Source organism: Macrotis lagotis, chromosome 1 (genome assembly GCF_037893015.1).
Source record: "Macrotis lagotis isolate mMagLag1 chromosome 1, bilby.v1.9.chrom.fasta, whole genome shotgun sequence".
Taxonomy (NCBI): Eukaryota; Metazoa; Chordata; class Mammalia; order Peramelemorphia; family Peramelidae; genus Macrotis; species Macrotis lagotis.
Window position 1 is genome coordinate 873,232,802 of NC_133658.1, and position 21,984 is coordinate 873,254,785.

Genomic DNA, 21,984 nt, shown 5'->3' on the forward strand with positions numbered 1-21,984 from the left:
TAGGATGCCATATGTACTCAGCAAAGATAATAGCAATCAAACTGGTACTCCTTTAATCTTTCATTTATGTCAGGTACTTTATAGACATTTATGTTGACTGATTCTCCTTTCAAGAAGTCCTTTTGAAAGGAAGGCTTTTAACTTTTTTGGTTCATCATAAACCCTTTTGACAGTCTAGTGAAGCCCAGGGATTCCTTAGAATAAGAGTTTTAAATGCCTAAAATGAAGTACTTAAGATTACAAGGGAATCCAATTATGTTAAAATACATTTATAAAAATATTTTAAAATATAAATATATGAGTCCCAGTTTAAGATTGTCTAGCCTACAAAGTAAAGATAAAAGGAAATAGCCCAGCGTATAGAGTTGGCCAAGGAGGCTTCTGAGCTTTCTAACCTCCTTGTTGTGATTTCTTTAATTACTTATAGAAGTTAATCAAACTTCTCTAAGAAATCATGTTGGTTTATGTCATTGTGATTTCCTTGGTTTTCTGGTTTTTTTTGGCATGGGTAGCTTGTTTGATAAAATCTGTCTGAAGCTGTTGTAATTGCATAGTGTTGTTTCCATCTTTAATCTTTTAATTTGGTTTGGGTTTTGAGAGTTTGCATTAATGAGTCGATGATGATTTATGACTGATTCAGAAATTGCTACATTTCCTCACATTTACTTAACATGTAAACTTTTCAGGGAGTATGACCTGGGTATATACTTTGGTTAACCAAATACAGTTTATGGTATTTTGATACATCCAATATAATCATCATTATGTGCTGATTTTTCAGGGTTCATTTAATTTCTTCATTTTGACACAAGTGTCATTTCTGAATAACACCTCCATATTCACTCTTCTTGCCAAATTTAACGTTTATAACAAAGAAAAAGCACTTAAGCAAAAATAGTTGATATTGTGACCCACACATATCACTGTATATATGTTTATTGTACATATATATATGTGTGTGTGTGTGTGTGTGTGTATATATATATTTTGATCTTCACAACAATTCTTTAGAGTAGGGGTCTTAACTTTTTTAGTGTATCACAGACGCCTTTGGCAGGCTAATGAAGTCTATGGACTCCTCAGAATAAAAATTTTACTTCATATACTTTTTTTTAAAGGTTTTTTGCAAGGCAAATGGGGTTAAGTTTGCCCAAGGCCACACGGCTAGGTAATTATTAAGTGTCTGAGACCGGATTTGAACCCAGGTACTCCTGACTCCAGAGCCGGTACTTTATCCACTGTGCCACCTAGCTGCCCCAGAGTAAGAATTTTAAATGTATAAAATAATATCTATAGTCAAATTCTACATAGGTTTATTAGGGTGTTCACATGGACAATTTGTGCCTGACCCGAGATAGAGCATTCCTAGCTCATGTTGGTCTGATCAATCACAGTCGGACATACTGTAACTCATTTCTAACATAGTGATGTCATTTTGATCTTCTTCAATAACGAAGGACAAGAACCAACCAATCATATATTCAGTAGTTAATAAACATTTATTGAGCACCTGTTATTTGCCAGCACTGTACCAAGTGCTGAGATATAACTGAAAAAATGAAGCACTTACAGTATAATGGGGGAAGAACACGCACTTCAAGAAGCTGGAAATGAGATTTTAGTGGGGGGGGGGGACATGGAAGAGAAGTCAGTTTGAGAAGTCCCAGAGTTCTGCAGTCAGGGCAAAAATGAGTTGTAATGTGCTTTTTTAAATAGATTGACACCTATCTTATAAGAGGAGGAAATAGGTTCCATTTTAAGTATCTCCATGACTCAAATTACTCATTATGGCTTTGCAGAATGTAATTTTCTTTTCATGTTCTTCTCATTTACATTTTTCTATATTGTAGTCATTGTGTATGTTCTAAGCCTTGCTTCATTGCCACTTTCCATGGAATTTGAAATTTCTCTTACAGATTATAATTGACAGGAATCCACTATATTAGGGAAGGACTGGAAACAAAATAGATGTCCATTGATTGGAGAATGACTAAACAAGTTGTGGTACATGAATGTACAGTGATGTGATATCATTATGTTGTAAGAAATGATGAATATAGCAAATAAACATAGGAAGAATAAACTCATGCAGAGTGAAGTCAACAGAACTAGGAAAATTGTGTACATAATGATTACAACATAAATGGAAAGAACTACAACACAATGTTTGAAACTAAGTGATAAGAAATAGTAATAACCAAAATTGCTTCAAAAGAGGATAGATGAGAAGGTATTTCTTTCCCTCCCTTCTTTGTAGAAATAGGTAGATCACAGAATGGAACTCAGCAGCTTGAGAGACATTTTCCTGGGTTAGTTAATTTTGCTTAACTTCCCCACCCCTTTTAAAAATTTTTTAGGGTCAGCTAGGTGGCACAGTGGATAAAGCACCGGCTCTGGAGTCAGGAGTACCTGGGTTCAAATCCAGTTTCAAACACTTAATAATTACCTAGCCGTGTGGCCTTGGGCAAGCCACTTAGCCCCATTTGCCTTGCAAAAACCTTAAAAAAAAAAGCAAAAAAAAAGATAGTTTTCTAAGCAGGATGTGGTGGGTAAGAGGAAGTGAAGTGAAAAACATATAAATATATTCATATAAATTTAATGTCTTTAAAAAAAGGATTCTGAATTCTTTTACATGGATTCTTGTGTTTTCCTGTGTCTCCTTAAAAATCCTTACTCAATTATTTCATCATGTTGTGTGAGGTGCCCTTGGGTTCTCATGGCTATACCAAAGGAGTGCAAGGTCTGAGAGGTCCTATCGAGCTAGAAATTCTTCACAGAATTGCCCTTTGATAGGCCATATCCTCTGACTTTGTTCAGAGGAGTTCATTAGTCACAGGATGATAAAGCCAATAAGGTCACAGAAACTTCTGATTATCAACCACTAAGTTATAGAGTGAGGAGTATTAAAGTCAACAAAATCACAGATCATTTAAGTTTAATAACTTTATAATATTTTTATGCTGTAGCAAGAAGAGATAGTTCCTCTCTTGTTATAGGTAGGAAAACTAAGAACTGAAGAAAAATATGGAATAGTGAGAAGAGTACTGGACTTGGAGACAGAAGAGACCTTGGTCTAGCCTTAGACATTAAGAGAATTTTCTTATCCTCAGTTTCCTTATCTGTAAAATAAGGGTGTTATTATCTATAGTACCAACTCATAGGATCAGATAAGATCATGAAAACAATAGAAATATAGTACTTTGCAGATTTTACATGTAATAACTATTATTAGCAGTCATTTTCTTGTTCTCATCTTTTCTGATTGTGTTCAGATAGGATATAAGTTGCTAACCTACCATTATTATTTTATTTTGTGTGTTTTGTTTTGTTTTTAGGTTTTTGCAAGGCATTTTATTTTTAATGTTTTTAAGTTTATGGGGCAGCTAGGTGGCACAGTGGTTAGAGTACTGGCCCTGGAGTCAGGGAGACCTGAGTTCAAATTTGACCTCAGACACTAAATAATTGCCTAGCCGTGTGACCTTGGGCAAGTCAATTAACCCCATTGCCCCTTAAATTAAAAAAAATTCTAAAAAAAATATTTTTAAGTTTGTGATTTAGGTGGTTATAATGACTTTTTTTGTTGTTGTTAATTGAAGAAGGGAACTGGGGTGTTCATATATCTTCAGTGGACTTATTGAAAGCCTCTTTGAAACCAGATAGAATAACAAGATAACTTTTACCTCATCTTCCCACCTGGTTGGAGTTGGTATTTTGAAATTTTTTTATTCCATGTAATTTGAAGATGAGTGTTCAATATAACAGGTATTAAAAATATTATTCAGTTTTTATGGATCATTGTTCTTTCTGGGTGCTTGTGGGCAACAGTTCTGTCTGTAATGAGACTTTACTTCCAGTATAATTTATTTGTCTAATCCTCAATGATGTTTTGGAGCTAATATCAACAAACCTTCAATTTCTAGGAACAGATAAGATTTTTTTTTTTTTTTTTTTTTAGGTTTTTGCAAGGCAATGAGGTTAAGTGGCTTGCCCAAGGCCACACGGCTAGGTAATTATTAAGTGTCTGAGACCAAATTTGAACCCAAGTACTCCTGACTCTAGGGCCAGTGCTTTATCCACTGGGCCACCTAGCCGCCCCCAGATAAGATTGTTTTTGCCTTTTTTGCATTCCCATCATTTAGTACAGTGCTTCATAACATAAGCAAAAATTTTCTGCTCTACTTTTATTTTCTGGGTTCTATTCTGGATGTATTTTTTGTTTTCTCTAATCAGATGACAGGTCTTTAGAGTTTATTTGTACTGACTACAAATCATTGCAGTCTCCCATATCTAACTGTAGGTATTCACCAGTTTTCTCAAGCTATATTCAAGTAAGTATCTGATGTCAGGTTTGAACTTGTTTACCTAATTTCAGGCCTGACTTGCACACCTCTATTATGCCAGCAGATGCCTCAAGAAACAGGGAGAAGCAAAACAAAGAAATAAAACTATAGACCAATTTTTCTAATGAACATTGAAGTAAAAATATTAAATAAAGTATTAGCAAATAGGCTAAAACAACATTTTAGTTTTAAAAAAATTTTATATAAATATTTTGTTTTCTAAATATATGTAATAGTAGTTCCTACAAATCTTTTTTTGCAAGGTTTTGAATTTTATAATTATTCTACCCCCCCTTCCCTCCCCCTAACAGAAGGCAATCTCATAATCTTTACATTTGTTTCCATGATCTGCATATAACAAAATTGAATGTGTGGAGAAAAAACACATCCTTAAAGAAGGGAGAAAATATTAGAAATAGCAAAAATATGTAATACATTTTTAAGAAATTGAATAATCTTTGGTCTTCATTTAAACTCTGCAGTTCTTTCTCTGAATATGGATGGTCTCTCCATCACAGATCCCTTAAAATTGTCCCTGATTATTGCTCTGTTGGAGTGAGCAAGTCTATCAATGTTGATCATTACCCTATGTTGTTATTAAGGTGTGCAATGTTCTTCGTTCTGCTTATCTCACTCAGCATCAGTTCATGCAAGTCCCTTTTCTGAAGTCCCATCTCTCCTGATATCTAATAGAACAATAATGTTCCATCACATACATATACCACAGTTTGTTCAGCCAATCCCCAATTGATGGATATCCCTTCGATCTGAATTTATATCTTAAAAAAAAGGCTGATAAAATGAGATCAACTATAAACATCATAACTCATGTTAATCACTTAAGTAATAAAATTATAACATGTTGAAAAGGCTTTTTACAAAATCCCAAACCCAACTCTTTTAAAGATACTAGAAAGTACAGGAGTAAATAGATTTTTCTTTAAAAGAATTATCTTAGGGGCAGCTAGGTGGTGCAGAGCATAGAACACTGGTCCTGGAGTCATGAGGACCTGAGTTCAAATTCTTCCTCAGACACAGAATACCAAAAAAAAAGCATCTAAACCCCAAACTATATATGAAATAAAGAATAATTAGAGGCATTTCTGGTAAAATCAGTGGTAAAAGAAACCCATTATAATTATACCTATTTAGGGGATTGTTTGAAATGCTAGCTATAGTAATAAATTAAAAAAAAATTCAGGCAGTTAGCTTAGATGAGGATGACACAAAATTATTGCTTTTTGAGAAAATACTGGAGTCAGCTACAAATTAAGTGAAAAAATAATTTCAGCAAAATTGCATGGTATGACAAATCATCAAATTTATTATCAAGGATACACAGGAGCAACAGATATTTTACTTGTTTAGCATTCTCCTTTATTTTTCCATGAGATCTTTAAACCTGGTTGGTTTTTATGCCATTCACAACTGAGAAATATGTAAATTTCTTTCTGTTTCTATTCAGTAATCTTCAGATATCTGTTATTTCATAAAATTCTAAAGTTCTATTCATGCCTTTAACTTCTTTTTGTTTGTTATCTTTTGATTAGATTTGTCTAAGTCTGAAACGTATACAGTGAGGTACCCCTACTATAAGTTTTATTTTTTATTGTCCTCTTCAATTTGATGAATTTTTTTCTTTAAACATTTAGATGCTTTGCTATTTGTTGTGTTTGTATGTGTATACACACTTACATAAAAACATAATTGAATGTTTTTGATTCATTGTCTATAGTGCCTTTAAGCATATTTCCCTATTTATCTTTTTTAATCTATATTTATTGTAGCCTTATTTGAAATCAGATTGCTATTGAAATTGGAATCAAGATTGTTTCATTTCTTTGAAGTATATTAGATTGTTTTCCTCAGTCCTTCATTTTAGCTTAATGTGAATCTTTGTGTTTCAAACATATCACTTATATACATGTTGTTGAATTGTTTTCCTATTCTATCCTCTCATTTTAAGTGAGTTCATTCTGTTCATGTTCATGATTATGATTGTATATATCCCTTCATTCTTTCCTCTTTTATTTTTTCTTCATTCTCATTTCCCTTTTTGCCATTTGGCAAGAGAATTTGCCTAATACTATCTATAAGTGAAAAATCCTGTTTACATTATATTTCTTCTGTTCTCTCCTTGTCCTACCCTCAAACCTAAGTTTTAATTTGATTTTTCTTTCTTTACTTTCTCTTCTCCAATATTGGTGTTTGTTTCATTTACAATTAATTGTCATATAACTATCCTTTACTCCCTCTTAACCCCTTTCTTACTTCATCCCTCTCACTGATTACTCTTATTTCCTTTTGAGTTTAATGTATTTCTATAATGCAATCTATGTATGTGTGTCCCAGTTTCCTTTGTTGAGTTCATATGAGTGTGAGGTCCATGGGCTTACTTATTCCCCCTACTCTTTCTTCCATGTCTGAATACTCTATCAGGGCAACTTGGTGGCTCAGTAGATGGTGCACTGGCTTTGGAGTGAGGAGGACAGGAGTTTGGATCTGGCCTTAGACACTTGACACTTACAAGCTGTGTGACCTCGGGCAAGTCACTTAACTGATTGCCTCACATACAGGGCTTTCTCTCATCATCCTGATTCATACCCAACCACTGGAGAAGCACAGCATTCCCCTCACTCAAATCCAATTCATTTTCATCATGGCATCATCTCCCTGATGTCATGGTCTTTGCGAAAGAAGGACAAACACTGTCAGGCTATGTTCATTGTAATGCCATTTGATAGCTGACCTTCTGAACCTTAGTTCCAGCTTTCTTCCTTTGCTCCTTACTGTGGTCTCAGCTACAGCCTAATCTGTGTCAACAGGTCTTGAATTTTTACATTCTTGATCAAATAATGTTGAAGAGTGCATTTATTCATGACGATGGCAGAGATTGGCTTTTTTGAATTATTGTGTTTTGGCAGAGTTGGTCCATTTGTGCCATGACAAAATGAGCTTAAAAATTCCATTCTAAGTTTGTCTGAATCTTTTTAAAAATCATTTGAAGTATTAGCATTGTTTTTTTCCATCTTTTCATTATTAGGTGGAGTTTGTGTTAAATGCACATTTTTTTAAAATAATGAAAATTTTTTTCACTGCCTTTATTTTTGCCCCCTTAAGATTTAAGTACCTTCTTAGTATCTACTGTTATGTAATCTGGGTGTTTGATTATGCACACAGTGCAGCCTCTGAGGAGTGATGTATGAAAATGTGGGTCAGTTCTTTGATGCTTGTGCTAATTTTGACATAACAGTTACCACCAAGAAAACAGAGGTTCTTTACCACCAGTAGTGGTAAATTGGTTATAGCAAATGGAGAAATAGTGAATGCTGTGGATAAGTTCACTTACCTTGGCAGTATACTTTCTAGTAATATACACACAGTTGATGAATTTAACACATGCATTGCCAATTGTTTGATTATCAAATGTATGTTTGTCTAAAAGACTTTTATGGAAAGCTCACACAAGCACTCATGTGGAGGTCAGAAGAAGCAGTTCAAGGACACTCTTGAGGTTTCTCTGAACAACTTTGGAATACTTACGTGACATGGGAGACACTGGCAAAGGATCTTCCAACATGATATGCCTCATCGAAGAAGATGCTATTCTCTTTGAGCAAAGCAAAATTGCAGAAGCTCAAAAGAAATGTGAAGAGTCAGCTAGGTGGCATAGGAGCAGATAGGTGGCACAATGGATAGAGCACCGGCCCTGGAGTCAGGAGGACCTGAGTTCAAATCAGGCCTCAGACACTTAATTGCCTAGCTGTGTGACTTTGGGCAAGTCACTTTTAACCCCGTCGCCTTAAATAAAATTTTTAAATAAAATAAAAAAAAGAAATGTGAGATGAGCAAATTTAGAGACATCTCTATTCCGAGTGATTGTGTAGACTATTTGCACCTAACTTGTCATAGACCCTCTGAGCTCTGATCACATAAAATGAAAGAGGATAGAACAGAAAAACAAAATTCAACAGAACTATACACACTGTACCTTGATTTCAACCTAGTGATGTCATTTTGACTTTGAGAGCAAAAGACAACCACCCAATCTGTGTCTAGAGATGAAGCTACTTATACTTTTGTTATGATATAGTATTGGCAAGTAATAGAAGCGTTCAAATCTTGAGTCCATTTCAGGCACATTTGTAGTTTGGCTACTTTGGTGGTCAGCATCATAAGTGCTGGAATGTTTCCAACTGCTGGTGGATTAATTTTTTTGAAGGCAACCCACTCATCCTATCACATCATCAAACTGATTAGGTGTTGCTTTTCTATTGCTTAGTCATAGGGTGAGTTACATTTAACTGAAAAGGGTTCTGACCCAATCAGTATTATCCAATTAGCCAACATACTGCTATGTTTGTGATCTTAGGGCACATGGAGAAGGCCTTAACCTGTCTGACACTCCTTTACTTCACTCTTGTCTTCAAATGAAATGATCAGCAGGCATTTGGTGGGTCTCTGTCTCATGAGAGATTTGGGTTGAATATAGAGTTTAAGTAGTCATCTAATTGGAGAGGTAATTAAGTCCATGGACACTATTGAGGGCTTTCTGATGGAAGGGATAATCCTTTGAATTTTACCTTCTCTAGCCAGCTAATCTTTTGAGCTAGAAGGGAGGGCAGTAATAGCTACAGTCCATTAATGATGACTTCATAAAGGGGGTTCCTTTGTTTTGCTTCACTGTTCTTATCTATTACAAAGGAGAGGGTTAAGGTAGTGATAGAGAGATAAACTTTTTTTTTAAAGAAAAGAATATCACTAAAACAGTAAAATCCACAAAAAATATAAAAAATTTAGAAAGGGACATAAAATGTTTTTTCCATGTTAAATTTAATGTGCTCTCATAAAAAATGAACTAACATGTTCACAGTTTGCTATCTTTTGTATATTGAAATGTTTTATGTTATTTGTTAACCTTGTAACAAAAGAAAAAAAATTTAAGTATTATAATCAAATCCTCTTGAGGGTCTTTGAGTAGGTGTATTCCCCTCCCAGAATCCAGTAATGATAAGAGGTGATATATTAGATTGCAGGCTCATTGAGACAATATTTATCTTGTTTTTTAAATAACAGCCAGCCCAGTTTTGTGTATGGAATAGGTACCTAACAGTTACTGAGAGAGTGTTAGCTTTTTCTTAATTCTGTATTATGCTGTTAGTTCCTGTGTTGTACTTTTGGGATTTTAACTGAGTTATTCCTTTAAATCAGAGGAAAAACTATTAAACATTTCTCTTTGCTAAAACCACAGTAATAATTTTCTAAGTTAATAATAATGGCCTTATGGTCTATAAAGTACTTTCTTTGCAAAAATCATAGTGCAAATATCATGCCTGCAACATATCATGCCTATATATATATATATATATATATATATATATATCTGGAAACATTCAGAGATAGAACTTACAGGTGTTCACATAACTAGTGAATGATTGGAGTCTGTGCTCCTCATTCCAGTATTCTTTCTCCTACAGTATGCTTCCTTCATCACTCATAGTTCTGAAAGGGATCTTAAAACTTGTTTCTTTCCTCCCCAAAATGAGAAAATGAAGGCCTAGAGGATGTATTCTAGTATACCTAGTATATCTAGAAATAAATCTCTTCATTAATCAGTGATATCCCTAGATTCAGTATTTCTGAATTCTTCTTTCCTCTTTCTTCCTCTACTCAGGAGGCAGCAGTATGTTGGGAAACTCAAGTTTGCCTCTTTGGAATGTGCCCCTGGATCAAAGAAGATGGTCGTGGCTACAGAGGAGAATGTGATTGCAGCACTGAACTCCCGAACAGGTGCTATCTGTGAGTAACTTCATTAGACTTTATATATCTTGGGGCTGAACTACCAACCCCATAAGTACCCTTGTCACTGCTTATACTCAGCTTTTGGTGCTTAATATTTGGGATTATGAAACTGTACTTTTCATTTACTAATTAAGATTTTTTTTCAGTACCTACTGTGTGCAGAGCTCTGTACTTGATACTGTTTCATTTTTGTATAGTACTCCAATGGATCTTTAATAATAATGCAACAGAAAATACCATCTGTATCCAGAGAAAGAACTGTGGAGTTTAAACAAAGACCAATGACGATTACCTTTAGTTTTTTAAAAAAAGTTGTCTTATGTGCTACGTAACTTTGCTATCTCTGATATTTTATTTTTTCCTCAAGGATGTGATTTTTCTTTCAACACGTTCAATTTTGATCACGTATAGCATGGAAACAATGTAGAGATTATCAGTTGCCTTCTGTTGGGGGAAGGGGGAGGAAGGGAGAATGGGGGTAAAATTGTAAAATTCAAACCATTACCAAAAAATGATAGGTAGAAACTACTATTGTATATAATTGGACAACAAGCAAATAAAATATATAAAAAAAAATAACTGAAACTTAATTAGCACTTTAAACTTTATAAACTCTTATCTTTTACAACCCTAGTGAGGCAGGTTATATAATTACTCTCCTTGCTTTCTTAAAAATGAGCAAGTGGGCTCTGGGAAGATAAGGAACTTGTCCATGGGATAGACTTTCTAGAAGATACTTCTGCTTTGTATTTTTTCTCATATTTGTCATGTTTGAATAAATATTTAACAAGCCTGTGCAATCAACCTTTGGGGCTTGTTCCTGTATCCATCACACCTTACCCTAGGTCCTGAATGCCTTTAAACTGAGTTGCCATTCATGTGTTGCACACATCTATATTGAGACTCTTTTGTCACTAAAAACTTAATAGATTATCCTGATTTATTAGATATTAATTTTTTATGCTAAATTTCTGAAAATTGATCAACAACTATGATTTTCCCCATGTTCCAGTAAGTTTAGTTTACATCAAAATTCTCATTTTGCAAATATGGAAACAGTGCTTATAACCTTACTAGCATCTGCTCTCATCCCACCCCTATCCCTGGCTTTAGTGGGGACTACTCTATAGATAAAAGTTCTCTATCTTGGTGCATGTATTTCCCAATCTCAGTGTTTCCTGTGTTCCACTCCTGAGGCAGGATTTTCCTTTTTTGCTTTTTAGTGTGGCGCCATGTTGACAAGGGTACTCAAGAGGGAGCTATTGATGCCATGCTTCTTCATGGGCAAGGTAAGCAGAGATATTCTTTGTTTTCCACAGGGTAGTGTCTCCTTGTCCCCAGACATTTGTTTCCTCTTTGGTATCACTTCCAGTTTGGGTAGGAAAAAGGACCAAGTTTCTCTATAATAGTTGTTAGATTTCATCATTTGGAGAGGACACCCTCAAACCTTTGGGAGGCTGCTATGCTACATTGAGGGCAAAGGGATTATTTTAGTCTTTTCTTCTCCAGATGCACTCACCGTATCCAACGGGGGCCGGATCCTGCGCTCCTGGGAGACTAACATTGGGGGCTTGAACTGGGAGATGTCCTTGGATTCTGGCAGGTAGGGGAAGTGCTATTTCAGCTTGGTTGAGACAAGGTGGCTGATTGTAATTCACAAAATTACAGGTGTGATTGGCTATTGTCATCATTCCCTTGGATAGTTCCCCAGCAACCATAAAAATTAGCACACTGTATACTTAGCTCTTGGTGCCTAATGTTTGGGATTATAAAATTATACTTTTCATATATTGATTAAGAATTTTTTGAGTACCTACTGCACTATACTTGATGATGTTTTGGTTTTATATAATATTCCAATGGATCTTTCATAATAATAACTGATCAAATCTGGCCTCAGACTTAATAATTACCTAGCTGTGTGGCCTTGGGCAAGCCACTTAACCCCACTGCCTTGCAAAAAAGCTTAATAATAATAATAATAACAACAACAATAATAATAACTGAAAATTAGCACACTTTAAGCGTTACAAACTCTTTATCTTCTACTTCCCCAGTGAGGCAGGTTGTATATCCTCCCTTTCTTATAAATGAGCAAGTGGATTCTGGGCAGTGACTACCAAGGTACTTGTCCATGGTCACACAGACAGGGCACGTCAGGGCTGATCCTTTTATACTGGCTCCTTTCATTAGGAGAACAGACTTCAGAAATTAAATAGATTCACACACACATGATGAAGTCACCTACATTTTAGGTTTTCAAGGCTAAGAACCCACTAAGTTTTTCTAAGTATTTTCTTAGAAGTATTGCTAAATATTTGATTAGGTTTTTAAGGCATTTACATTCACTTATCTTGGAAGGCAGGCTGATTTTGTTTTGTTTTCTTTGCAAGGGAAAAATTGATAGCATAGGACTTAAATGGTTTGCTAGGATTACTGCTTAGTTTTTATCTGGGATCATGTACAACTCTTGACTTCTGCTTACTAGTCCATGAAATGTCTTCATGGATAGAAACAAGCTGGAATCAGACGTTGTTAGAACGACAGACCCAGTGTTGGTGGCAGTAGTCCTGGAACTGTGGGACTTGATGTTGGACTTACCTTCTCTCCACCTAAGCCTCTTGCTCTAGAATGGAGCTAGAAGGTTTGGGGAGAGGTTGCTTTAGATTTGGATAATACAAAAGTTCTGTGTTCCTTCTTAGAGATCTGCTTAGAGAGAAAATCAAGGAAAAATGGTTTGCCCTCAGTTGTCCTCCCTCAGGCTGAGCCTCCAGCCAATCTCTCCTGGATTCCTGTGTTCAGTTTTCAGATGGCTAGCCTGGTGGGCATGCAAGATATGGTGAAATATGTGGCAGTACTGAAGAAGACAACACTTACTCTTCATTACCTTTCCAATGGACATCAGAAGTGGATGGAACAGCTTCCAAAGAGGTGAGGACTTGAACTCTGACCTTCTGATGATGGTCAGACCCTCTTTTTCATAATTCTCAGAGACTTTCATTCCCTCTTTTTCCACCAAGATTCCAACGAGCATTTATTATTGGGTCATCTCTTGTTCAAGGTTTAATACCTGACCTTGTCTGGGTCTCTGCCCCTTGCTGAACTTGGTAGTTACTTTGCACATACCACATTTCTTCTTAGGCAGGGAAATGTTCAAGAGGGAGAGATAACTTTTACACTTAAGATTGTCCATTGATAGCTCTAGTTCCCAGCATACTTCGTCTACTGAACCCAGGGGGCTATTTGATTATAAGATTGGAACAACTCATTCACTGAGTAGTCTAGTGGGTGTGTGGAGGAGATTTGATGACATTCCCAAGGATCTTGGTATTGAAAGAATTGCACAGCAGAGGTGGCCATGGAACGGGTGGGATCCCTGGAACTCATCTTAGTGGCTCTTCATGGTGAGGAGCATGACTGCGGGTTTGGGGTGACCATTCCAGGATTATCTGGTCCAGAAGCTGAGCCTGTTGTCTCCTGCCCTTTTTCTCCTCTCTTAGTGAGAATGTTCAGTATCAGATGGTGTATTCATATGGCACTGGAGTGTTGTGGGTCCTGGGGGTTGTTCCGAACAGTCATGTGAATGTAGTGACATTTCAGGTGGAAGATGGTGAGATAACTCAGCAGGTATGTCTCAAGACTGGGTGTTGGGGGTAGTTGGGAGCAAATGGCAGGACTGTTTGCATCCTGCAGGATGGAGCAAGAAAGGTTGTCTAGCTGGGCAGGTGAAGGATACTGTACCAGACAGACAAATTCAGAGGACCTTGTTGAGATCTGACCTTTGCCTTTTAGCCATCGTCAGACAGACATAGAGAAAGATGTGGACAGGAGAATAGTAATACTTCAGATTTAAAGATTACTTTAGGATTTGAAAAGCTTGTTCCTCCCAATCACCCTAGAAGATGCAGTTCTTTCATTTTTTCTTTGTGTCTAGACCTTCGACTTAATCAGCAGAGGGGTCTGCTGCTAAAGAATCTTCCCCTTCCAGTACAGACGGGCAGTTTCTCTGCCTTTTAGCATTTCAGATAGTCACTCAGGGTCCACAGGACATGTCAGAGGTGGGACTGACCAGGTCTTAATTCTGGCAGTGGCTCTCTATCCACTGGGATACACTGTCTCTATGGCTTTATTTTAAAGAAGAAACTGATTCAGAGAGATGACTTGACCATGGTCACACAGCTAGTGAGGGTCAGAACCAGGGCTTGAACCAAGTCCTCTGACTCTTAGACCAGTGCTTTTTTCCCTGTGTGCTGCGGAGAATAATAGACAAATACCTTAGTGGTTCAAGGATCTAGCATTTCACTAGTATAGCTACTTTTTTTTTTTTTTTTTTTTTTTAGTTTTTTGCAAGGCAGTGGGGTTAAGTGGCTTGCCCAAGGCCACACAGCTAGGTAATTATTAAATGTCTGAGGCTGGATTTGAATTCAGGTACTCCTGACTCTAAGGCTGATGCTCTATCCACTGCACCACCTAGCCACCCCCTACTATTTCTACCAATGCAGATCACAAGCCTTTGGAGAGTTGCTATGGCTTTTGAGGCTTCTAGTCAGCCTGAGGAGCCTGCCTCAATATAATTGGGCTGGGTCTTCACCCACCATCCTTGGTGCTGACACCTGTCAGCTTGGCTGGGTCCCCACAGCGCTCCTGCTCTGTCAGCACAGGGGAAGGGGACATGGTGGTCACCACTCTACACAATGGAGGGATTGTAGGAATTTAGTAGAACAAAATTCGGACGTAAAGCATTTACATCAAAAACTACAACATAAATGATTTCACATCCAGTCAGGGAGGGACTTAAGAAGGTGTGGGATGTCAGATGTCTTTCTTGGATGTCTTAGATGTCTTCCTCTGAGATGGGGCCCTTTGCCTCCAGTGAGGGTGGATTTTTCCCCCCTCCAGAACAGTAGCAAACATTAGTGTTGGGTGAATCCAAGTGAATCATGTAGAGCAATTGATTGAGGGTAATCTGACCTCAGGACTTAGAGATCTGGCTTCACCTTCCATCTCTGACATGTGCTATTTCCAGGCCCAGAGACAAGACACTTAGCCTCTAAGACTATCATTTGCAGAATAGGTTTTAATTTGCATTGGCAACAGTTTTTTACCAAGAGTTTCCTACACCAGTGAAATCCCAGGACTAAAACTAACTACAAATAGGCCATTTATATTTTCATTCAGGACCCAGCCAAGATGTTGAACTGTGACTTAACAGACACTTATTCTTTCTTGTCCTCCAGGTCAGGGTTTCTGCACCATGGCTGAAGAGCTTAAGTGGAGTTTGTGGCATGGTGGGCAAAGCTGTGCTGGTGTGTCCTGACCCAGGAACACGTTCCCTTTTCACTTTGGCGCTGGAGACAGAAGAGGAGATGAAAAGAACCCCACTTCAGGTGAGAGAGGCTGTAACACTCACTACCTTCTTATACCTCTTGAGCTTCTGGTCTTTGGGCTAGAGGTGGGGAGGGCACAAGCGTCACCAAATCTCATGAAGAATTGTCTTTTCCTGTGCTTAGGAGTGTCTGAGGAGGTGCAGGCTTCAGTCAGATTTCACTCTCTGTGGATTGTGGGTTGTTGTGGCTCCACCTCTGTGTGGGCAACCTGATTTGGATTAGACTGTAACTCTTCTGATCTACTCCTACTAACTGGCCCCTTTAAGGGGGTGAGCAACAAACCTCAGAGAGGCTTGGGCCCTTATCTGCTGCTCCTACTTCTCCCTCCTGTCTTCCAGGCCCTTGAGTTAGAATTTGGTCAAGGTTTCCAGCCATGGGTCCTTTCTACCCAGCCCAGTCCTACAAGTGCCTCCAGGTCACAGTTCATCTTGCAGCTGGCCCCCAGCCATTTTGCTTTGCTGCAGTACCGCCCAGAAGGCCTGAGTCTGCTTCGAAGCTTTCCACAGGTAAGGAGCATCATTAGTGCTTCCTGGGACTCCTACCAGCTCAAGGGACTATATGCTTTGGGGACTTTGCTATCAGAAAGACATTTTTCCTGAGGCTCAAAGTCAATGGTGTGTCCCTGAGGTCAGTGTGAACTGATTTAGGAGGTTAGCCTTGGGAGATACTGAAGTTCCCATTAGCACGCCTCTTGCAAGAAAGGACTATTTAGAACCTTTTGGGTTTCCAAGAAACTAATTGCATGATTCTTGCTGATCCAAGGGACCATGGAAATGGGAGAATACTCTTTAGAGTTAACCTTGGCAACATTGAGAGCTGGGGCTGGGATTTGGGCTTATAACTTTGGGTTGAGTTCCAAAAAGGTCTGGAGGTTTCTCCAACCCTAGACTGTTATTACTGGTAGAAATGATTGTCATTTAGGAATTGACCCTCTTCCATTTCTCAGACTGCTCTGGTGAGTTTTGGTACCAGCGGGGAGAAGACTGTTGCTGCTGTGATGACTTGCCGTACTGAAACTGTGAGTATGCATTGGGGGCAGAGCATGAATAATCCCCTAGGTGATGATGATGGAAAATGGTGATGGATGATACTGTGGTGCATAGTTAGCTCTCAGAGATTAAGAATTCTCACGTTGCTGGGGTACTGGAGGTTTACAAAGCATTGCCCTTAGAACAACTTAGTGACATAGCCAACCCAAGTATCCCATCCTCCCATCATGGAGTGATTAAGCAATGTGCCAGCGATTTAGAAGTTGGACCTCCTCTTGAACCCCGGAGGTGGTTTCCTCTATCATGAAGATGATCCCATACCTCCAGTTAAAATGCTGAGACCTCTGTAGTTGGAACTTACAAAGAACAAGTGCTCTGCCCATCTCAGACCTGGGGTTTCTTGCCTTTTGTGTAGGAATGAGAACCTGGGGTTTGTCAGCTAAATGAAAACTAGGCTTTAGCTTCACCAAGAATGGAAGGTGACCTGGACTTTATTAAGCTCTTCCTGTGTGCTGCTCAGTCTGGGGAACTCGGGTTTGTTATCCCATTTTTTTTTTTTTTTTTTTTTTGCAAGGCAAATGGGTTAAGTAGCTTGCCCAAGGCCATACAGTTAGGTAATTATTAAGTGTCTGAGGCTGGATTTTAACTCAGGTACTCCTGACTCCAAGGCTGGTGCTCTATTTACTGTGCCACCAAGCTGCCCCATATCCCCATTTTTTTTACGTTGGAGATACTGAAGCATTCAGGTTTAGTGACTTTCTCATTGGAAGTACTAGGATTTGGTTGGGTTTTATGGGTGGGAGTGTTACGGAAACATCAGATTTGAGGAGAAATAGGTCTGGCCCTCAGCTTAGTAATGAAGGCTCAGGAGAGGAACCTTTGTTTTCCTGGATGATCGATTATTTTTCTTTATTGCTACTTTCCTAGCAAAAAGGTGGGAGTGTTGAAGAGGCAGTGACAAAGAATACTTCCGACAAGTCTAACCCACAGGTAAGGCAGGACTGTGACTGGTCCTGGACCATCAGAACCTACCTACAGCACATTTGGGAAACAGGGTTCAGCTGGAAGGTGCAGGGATTCCTGGCTCAGTGTCCACTTACATGTGGTATTTCAGGGGACCATGAATAAAGCTATCTCCATATTTATTTTAGGAGGAGATGATAACTTGGGAAATGAGAGGTCTTAGATTTCATTTCCCATGCCTCCTTAAACATTTGTCTATACGGGGTTTTAGCTTGCTGATAAAGTTGAGTCATCGTTCATCCCTTTGCTTTCCTCAAGGGAGACATGGGGGTCCAGCTAGTGTCCAGTGCTCAGTCCCTTGAGTGACTATCATTTGTGGCCCTCCATCTCCCTGTGCCTCCTTTTCACTGATCCTGCCTCCATTGGCTCCATGACTTAACTTCCTTTCTTATCCTTTACAATACCAATTGCTGACTATACCTCTAACTTGGCCTTTTTTTAGCTTGGGGTTGCTCTTATTGAGTCCACTTGTTGGGTCCCCATTCTCATAAGCCTCCACTCTGTTAAACTCTTTGGGTCCCTGTCATCATCCTGTGACCTTTGTTTCTTCAGGAAGCCCTTGTCTGCACTAACCAAACTTACACCATTAACCTGTACTTGGCGGAGACTGGAAGGCGACTGCTTGACACTTCAATCACCTTCAGCCTGGAGCAGAATGGTACCCGTCCTGAGCGGGTGAGTGGAGTGATGACCATAAATGAAATAATGACTGTAAAAATTCATTGAGCATGAAAGTAAGTTTCTGAGCCAATTCAGGGACACCATTGTCATTGAACCTTCTAGGAAGTAGCATCTTTGGGGCATAAGAAATACTTATTGTTTTGGGCTTTTCATGGTAGCAAGGTCCCTTTTTCTGGATTTTGAATTCTGGAGATGTGCTTACATCTGCTGTCTCCTCGCTTCTTTACTCAGTTGTATATCCAGGTCTTCTTGAAGAAGGATGATTCAGTGGGTTACCGGGCTCTGGTGCAAACAGATGACCATTTACTCCTCTTTCTTCAGCAATTGGGTGAGTAGGGCCCTTTCAGCCCATTCCCTCTAGGACTTACTATCATGATAGAGTGTGCCCATCTGCCTTTGCTTTTCTCTCACCATTAATAGAATTTTAGATTCTCTGGCCTGAAGGGGATTTGAGAAATCATGGAGTCTGATACCTCTTTGGAAAGCAGTCTCTGCTAGTATCTGCTTGAAGACCTCCTATGATAGGAGCCCACTGGCTTTTTTTTTTTTTTTTACTTCTGCAGAAGTTTACTTCTCTAATTGCGAGGAGGCTTTTCCTTGTGTCAAATCTCCCCAATTCTAGAAACCTTCTAATTCTGCCCTCAGGGACCAAGCACAGAACAAAGCAGATCCTTCTTTCTTATGATTGCCCTTTTACCTGCCTTAAGACAATGGTTATTTTCTTCTAGGGCAGCTAGATGGCACAGTGGGTAGAAAGCCAACCCTGATGTCAGGAGGCACAGAATTCAAATCTGGCCTCAGACACTTACTAACTGTGTGACCTCGGGCAAATCACTTCACCCTGATTGCCTTGTATCCAGGGTCATCTCCAGTTCTAATTCCTCTCTGGTTCCTAGACCCAGAGGCCTCTAGAGGAGAAAGTGAGGCTGATGATTTAGTACAGCCCCCCCCCCCCCCCACTCAATTCCAATTCACGTGCTTCTCCTGGCATCACCTTTCCAATGTCATGTTCTTCTTCAAGAGTGAAGGATAAATACCGTCCTCCCCCCCCAAAAAACTTTGTATTCTCCAGGCTAAACATCTTCAGTTTCTTGACCTGGTCCTTGGGTTCCACTCCTCTCAGGAGTACTTGGAGAAACCTAGAGAATCTGTTAGTTCACTCGATGTTGACACAAACCTGACTTTTGAAGCTCCTTGCTGGACCATTCTTTCTGAAGCCCAGGCTCCAATGATTGTGGGTTCTGGGGCAGGGCTTTTCTTAATGAATGAGCAGAAGGTCAGGTACATCTTATTGATTTGGATCTTTCTTCAGCTGGAAAAATGCTGCTCTGGAGCCGAGAAGAGTCCCTGGCAGAAGTAGTGAGCTTGGAGATGGTAGACCTGCCCCTGACTGGGGCCCAGGCTGAGCTGGAAGGAGAGTTTGGCAAGAAGGCAGGTGAGGAATATGTTATCCTCCTGGCAGGGAGTGGGTGCTTCCAGGAGTCACCAAAATTGGATGAACATGTTTCTATTGGACTTGAAGAGAGTTTGTCATTTAGGCCGAGAAAGCCATCTTCCCACTCCTACATCATTATTTTCCTAAGTTCAGAGCAAGGTGCCTCTTTGTTCCTGGCCAAAGTGGCTTGTCTGTGACTGTGCCTTTATTTTTCTGCTTTCCTTATTCCATGGCGGGGAGGTGGTGATGAGTGCAGTTCAACTGAACTTGAGTGATGCTTCCCACAGAACACAATACCAGAAGTCTAAGATGACGAAGGCAATGAGTTCTTGCCTTTCTCTGAGGGTCCCAGGTGTGAAGCTTCTAGAACCATTCCCACTCCCACCCCATTCAGTGCTTGGGGGTCCAAACTGACCTTGACCCTACTCCCTCTCCCCCTCATTGTTGTACCTTAAGGGTTAATTCACCTTCCCTCTTTGTTTCCGCCGCCTGGATCCAGCCATTCAAGGTAAAGTCTGCTCTCTGCTGCTTTCTTGCCTTTTGCCTGCTCACATTGCTAGCTTTCTTTGGCAGTTTTTCCTCATCTGGGATTATTGTTGTGGAGGGTGGTGGTGGTAAATCCACCATTATAGAGGGACCAGAATAGCCCACATTGCTTGCCACACTTGGAACTCATCCCTTTGCCAGTCACTCTTATTTTCCTTGAGCTGAGAGGGGAGCACCAGTGCTAGCCATGTAGACAAGGGCAATAGGTGGTAGGGTGGGTTCTTCATTCTAGAGTCTGAGATGTCTGAAGGCTAGCTTCCATGATAATAGGGTAGTGAAGCCCTCTGGGAAAAAATGGCAGCAATAAGTAAAGGGAGATGGAAGCAGGAAGGGGTCACAATTTCATGGTTAGGGAAAGAATTCTGGGACAGCAAAAGCCTTTCTGTGGCCATGGTGAATTGAGAATAAAACGGTGGAACAGTTAACTACATGGCTATGATCCTGCTTGGCTGATCCTTCAACCTGCTACTCCAAATTCTTGCCAGAGGCTGTTTGCATCAGACACTAGAGCTTCAGGTTGGGAAATGAATTGTAAGCCGGTAGCCTGGTGTGTGAATGATTTAACCATCCCCAAAGGGACTTCCTGTTCTCGTGGGGCTGGCCCCCAGATTCATTACATGTTCCTTGTCTCCAGATGGCCTTCTGGGGATGTTCTTGAAGCGCCTGTCCTCCCAACTCATACTGCTGCAGGCTTGGACTGCTCACCTCTGGAAAATGTTTTATGATGCTCGGAAGCCTCGAAGTCAGATCAAGAATGAGATCAATATTGACAACCTGGCAAGGGATGAGTTCAACCTCCAGAAGATGGTGGTGATGGTGACAGCCTCAGGCAAGGTGAGAAAAGGAGAGGCTTTGGAGGGCAGAGAGCTCCTCAACAAAGTTTAAGTGCTTCCTGTGTTCAGAGCACTGTGCTCAGAGTTGGAGAAGAAAAACAACTTGCATAAAATATAGTTCCTGCCTGCCTTCCTGGAGCAGAAGGCCTAACAGACAAGTACCAATGGTGGCAACTCACTCTTACATACTCTAGAAGGAGGGAGGGAGCCGGCTTTGTCCTTGTAATTGCTAATCAGATGTCTGCTTCTCCTTCAGCTCTTTGGCATTGAGAGCAGCTCGGGTACCATCCTGTGGAAGCAGTACTTGCCCAATATCAATCCAGATTCTTCCTTCAAGCTGATGGTGCAGAGAACCACAGCTCACTTTCCCCACCCCCCACAGTGCATTCTACTTGTTAAGGACAAGGTGAGGCCAGCCTCTCAGGGCTCCTGGGGGCATATTCCCTTGGGCCATAGGTATTTGTCATGTGTGAGAAGTTGTAGAGTAAGGGATGCGAGGGCTCAGTCACTGTTTACTCCAGCTTTTATGGCACTGTGGTTACTTAATAATGAAAGAGGGGGGAAGTGCTGTGGCTTAATTGGGTCCTGTGTCCGGAATCAGATGGGACTAGAGCTCTTAACCTGGGAGTGGCCTCAGAGTCCCTTGGAGGTGAAAGGCCTTGGCTGAGTTTCCATAGCTACTCAGTGACAGAGCTGGATTCAAATCCAGGTTCCACTGCCTGAGTCCCTATTATGTGCCTGTGTCCCTTGGCAAGTTGTGTTATAAAACAGTAACAACTTCATTCTGAGGAATAATGCTGTTCCTTCCCAAAATTTATTTCATCAATGTTGGGAACTTCTGGTATGCCAATCAGCAACTTTCTGTAATTTAGGCTTTCAGTTACGTGCTTCACTGAGAGGTTAAATGAAGACATAACTCCAGAACTATAGATCAGAAAGAAGGTCCTC

The 21,984-nt window shown here is 39.7% G+C and overlaps 1 protein-coding gene across 1 annotated transcript in view; it reads left to right on the forward strand.

Moving 5' to 3' along the window:
* The window catches only part of EMC1 (ER membrane protein complex subunit 1), a 40,983-nt gene that overhangs the window by 3,723 nt on the left and 15,276 nt on the right, over nucleotides 1-21,984 (forward strand). Inside the window, exons 2-15 of the mRNA XM_074218269.1 lie at nucleotides 10,015-10,139; nucleotides 11,366-11,431; nucleotides 11,652-11,745; nucleotides 12,945-13,073; nucleotides 13,643-13,769; nucleotides 15,380-15,529; nucleotides 15,868-16,035; nucleotides 16,476-16,547; nucleotides 17,446-17,508; nucleotides 18,094-18,216; nucleotides 18,454-18,550; nucleotides 19,535-19,657; nucleotides 20,838-21,037; nucleotides 21,293-21,442. Of these exons, the coding sequence (XP_074074370.1) occupies nucleotides 10,015-10,139; nucleotides 11,366-11,431; nucleotides 11,652-11,745; nucleotides 12,945-13,073; nucleotides 13,643-13,769; nucleotides 15,380-15,529; nucleotides 15,868-16,035; nucleotides 16,476-16,547; nucleotides 17,446-17,508; nucleotides 18,094-18,216; nucleotides 18,454-18,550; nucleotides 19,535-19,657; nucleotides 20,838-21,037; nucleotides 21,293-21,442 (1,687 nt within the window). The remainder of the gene's footprint in view (nucleotides 1-10,014; nucleotides 10,140-11,365; nucleotides 11,432-11,651; nucleotides 11,746-12,944; nucleotides 13,074-13,642; nucleotides 13,770-15,379; nucleotides 15,530-15,867; nucleotides 16,036-16,475; nucleotides 16,548-17,445; nucleotides 17,509-18,093; nucleotides 18,217-18,453; nucleotides 18,551-19,534; nucleotides 19,658-20,837; nucleotides 21,038-21,292; nucleotides 21,443-21,984) is intronic.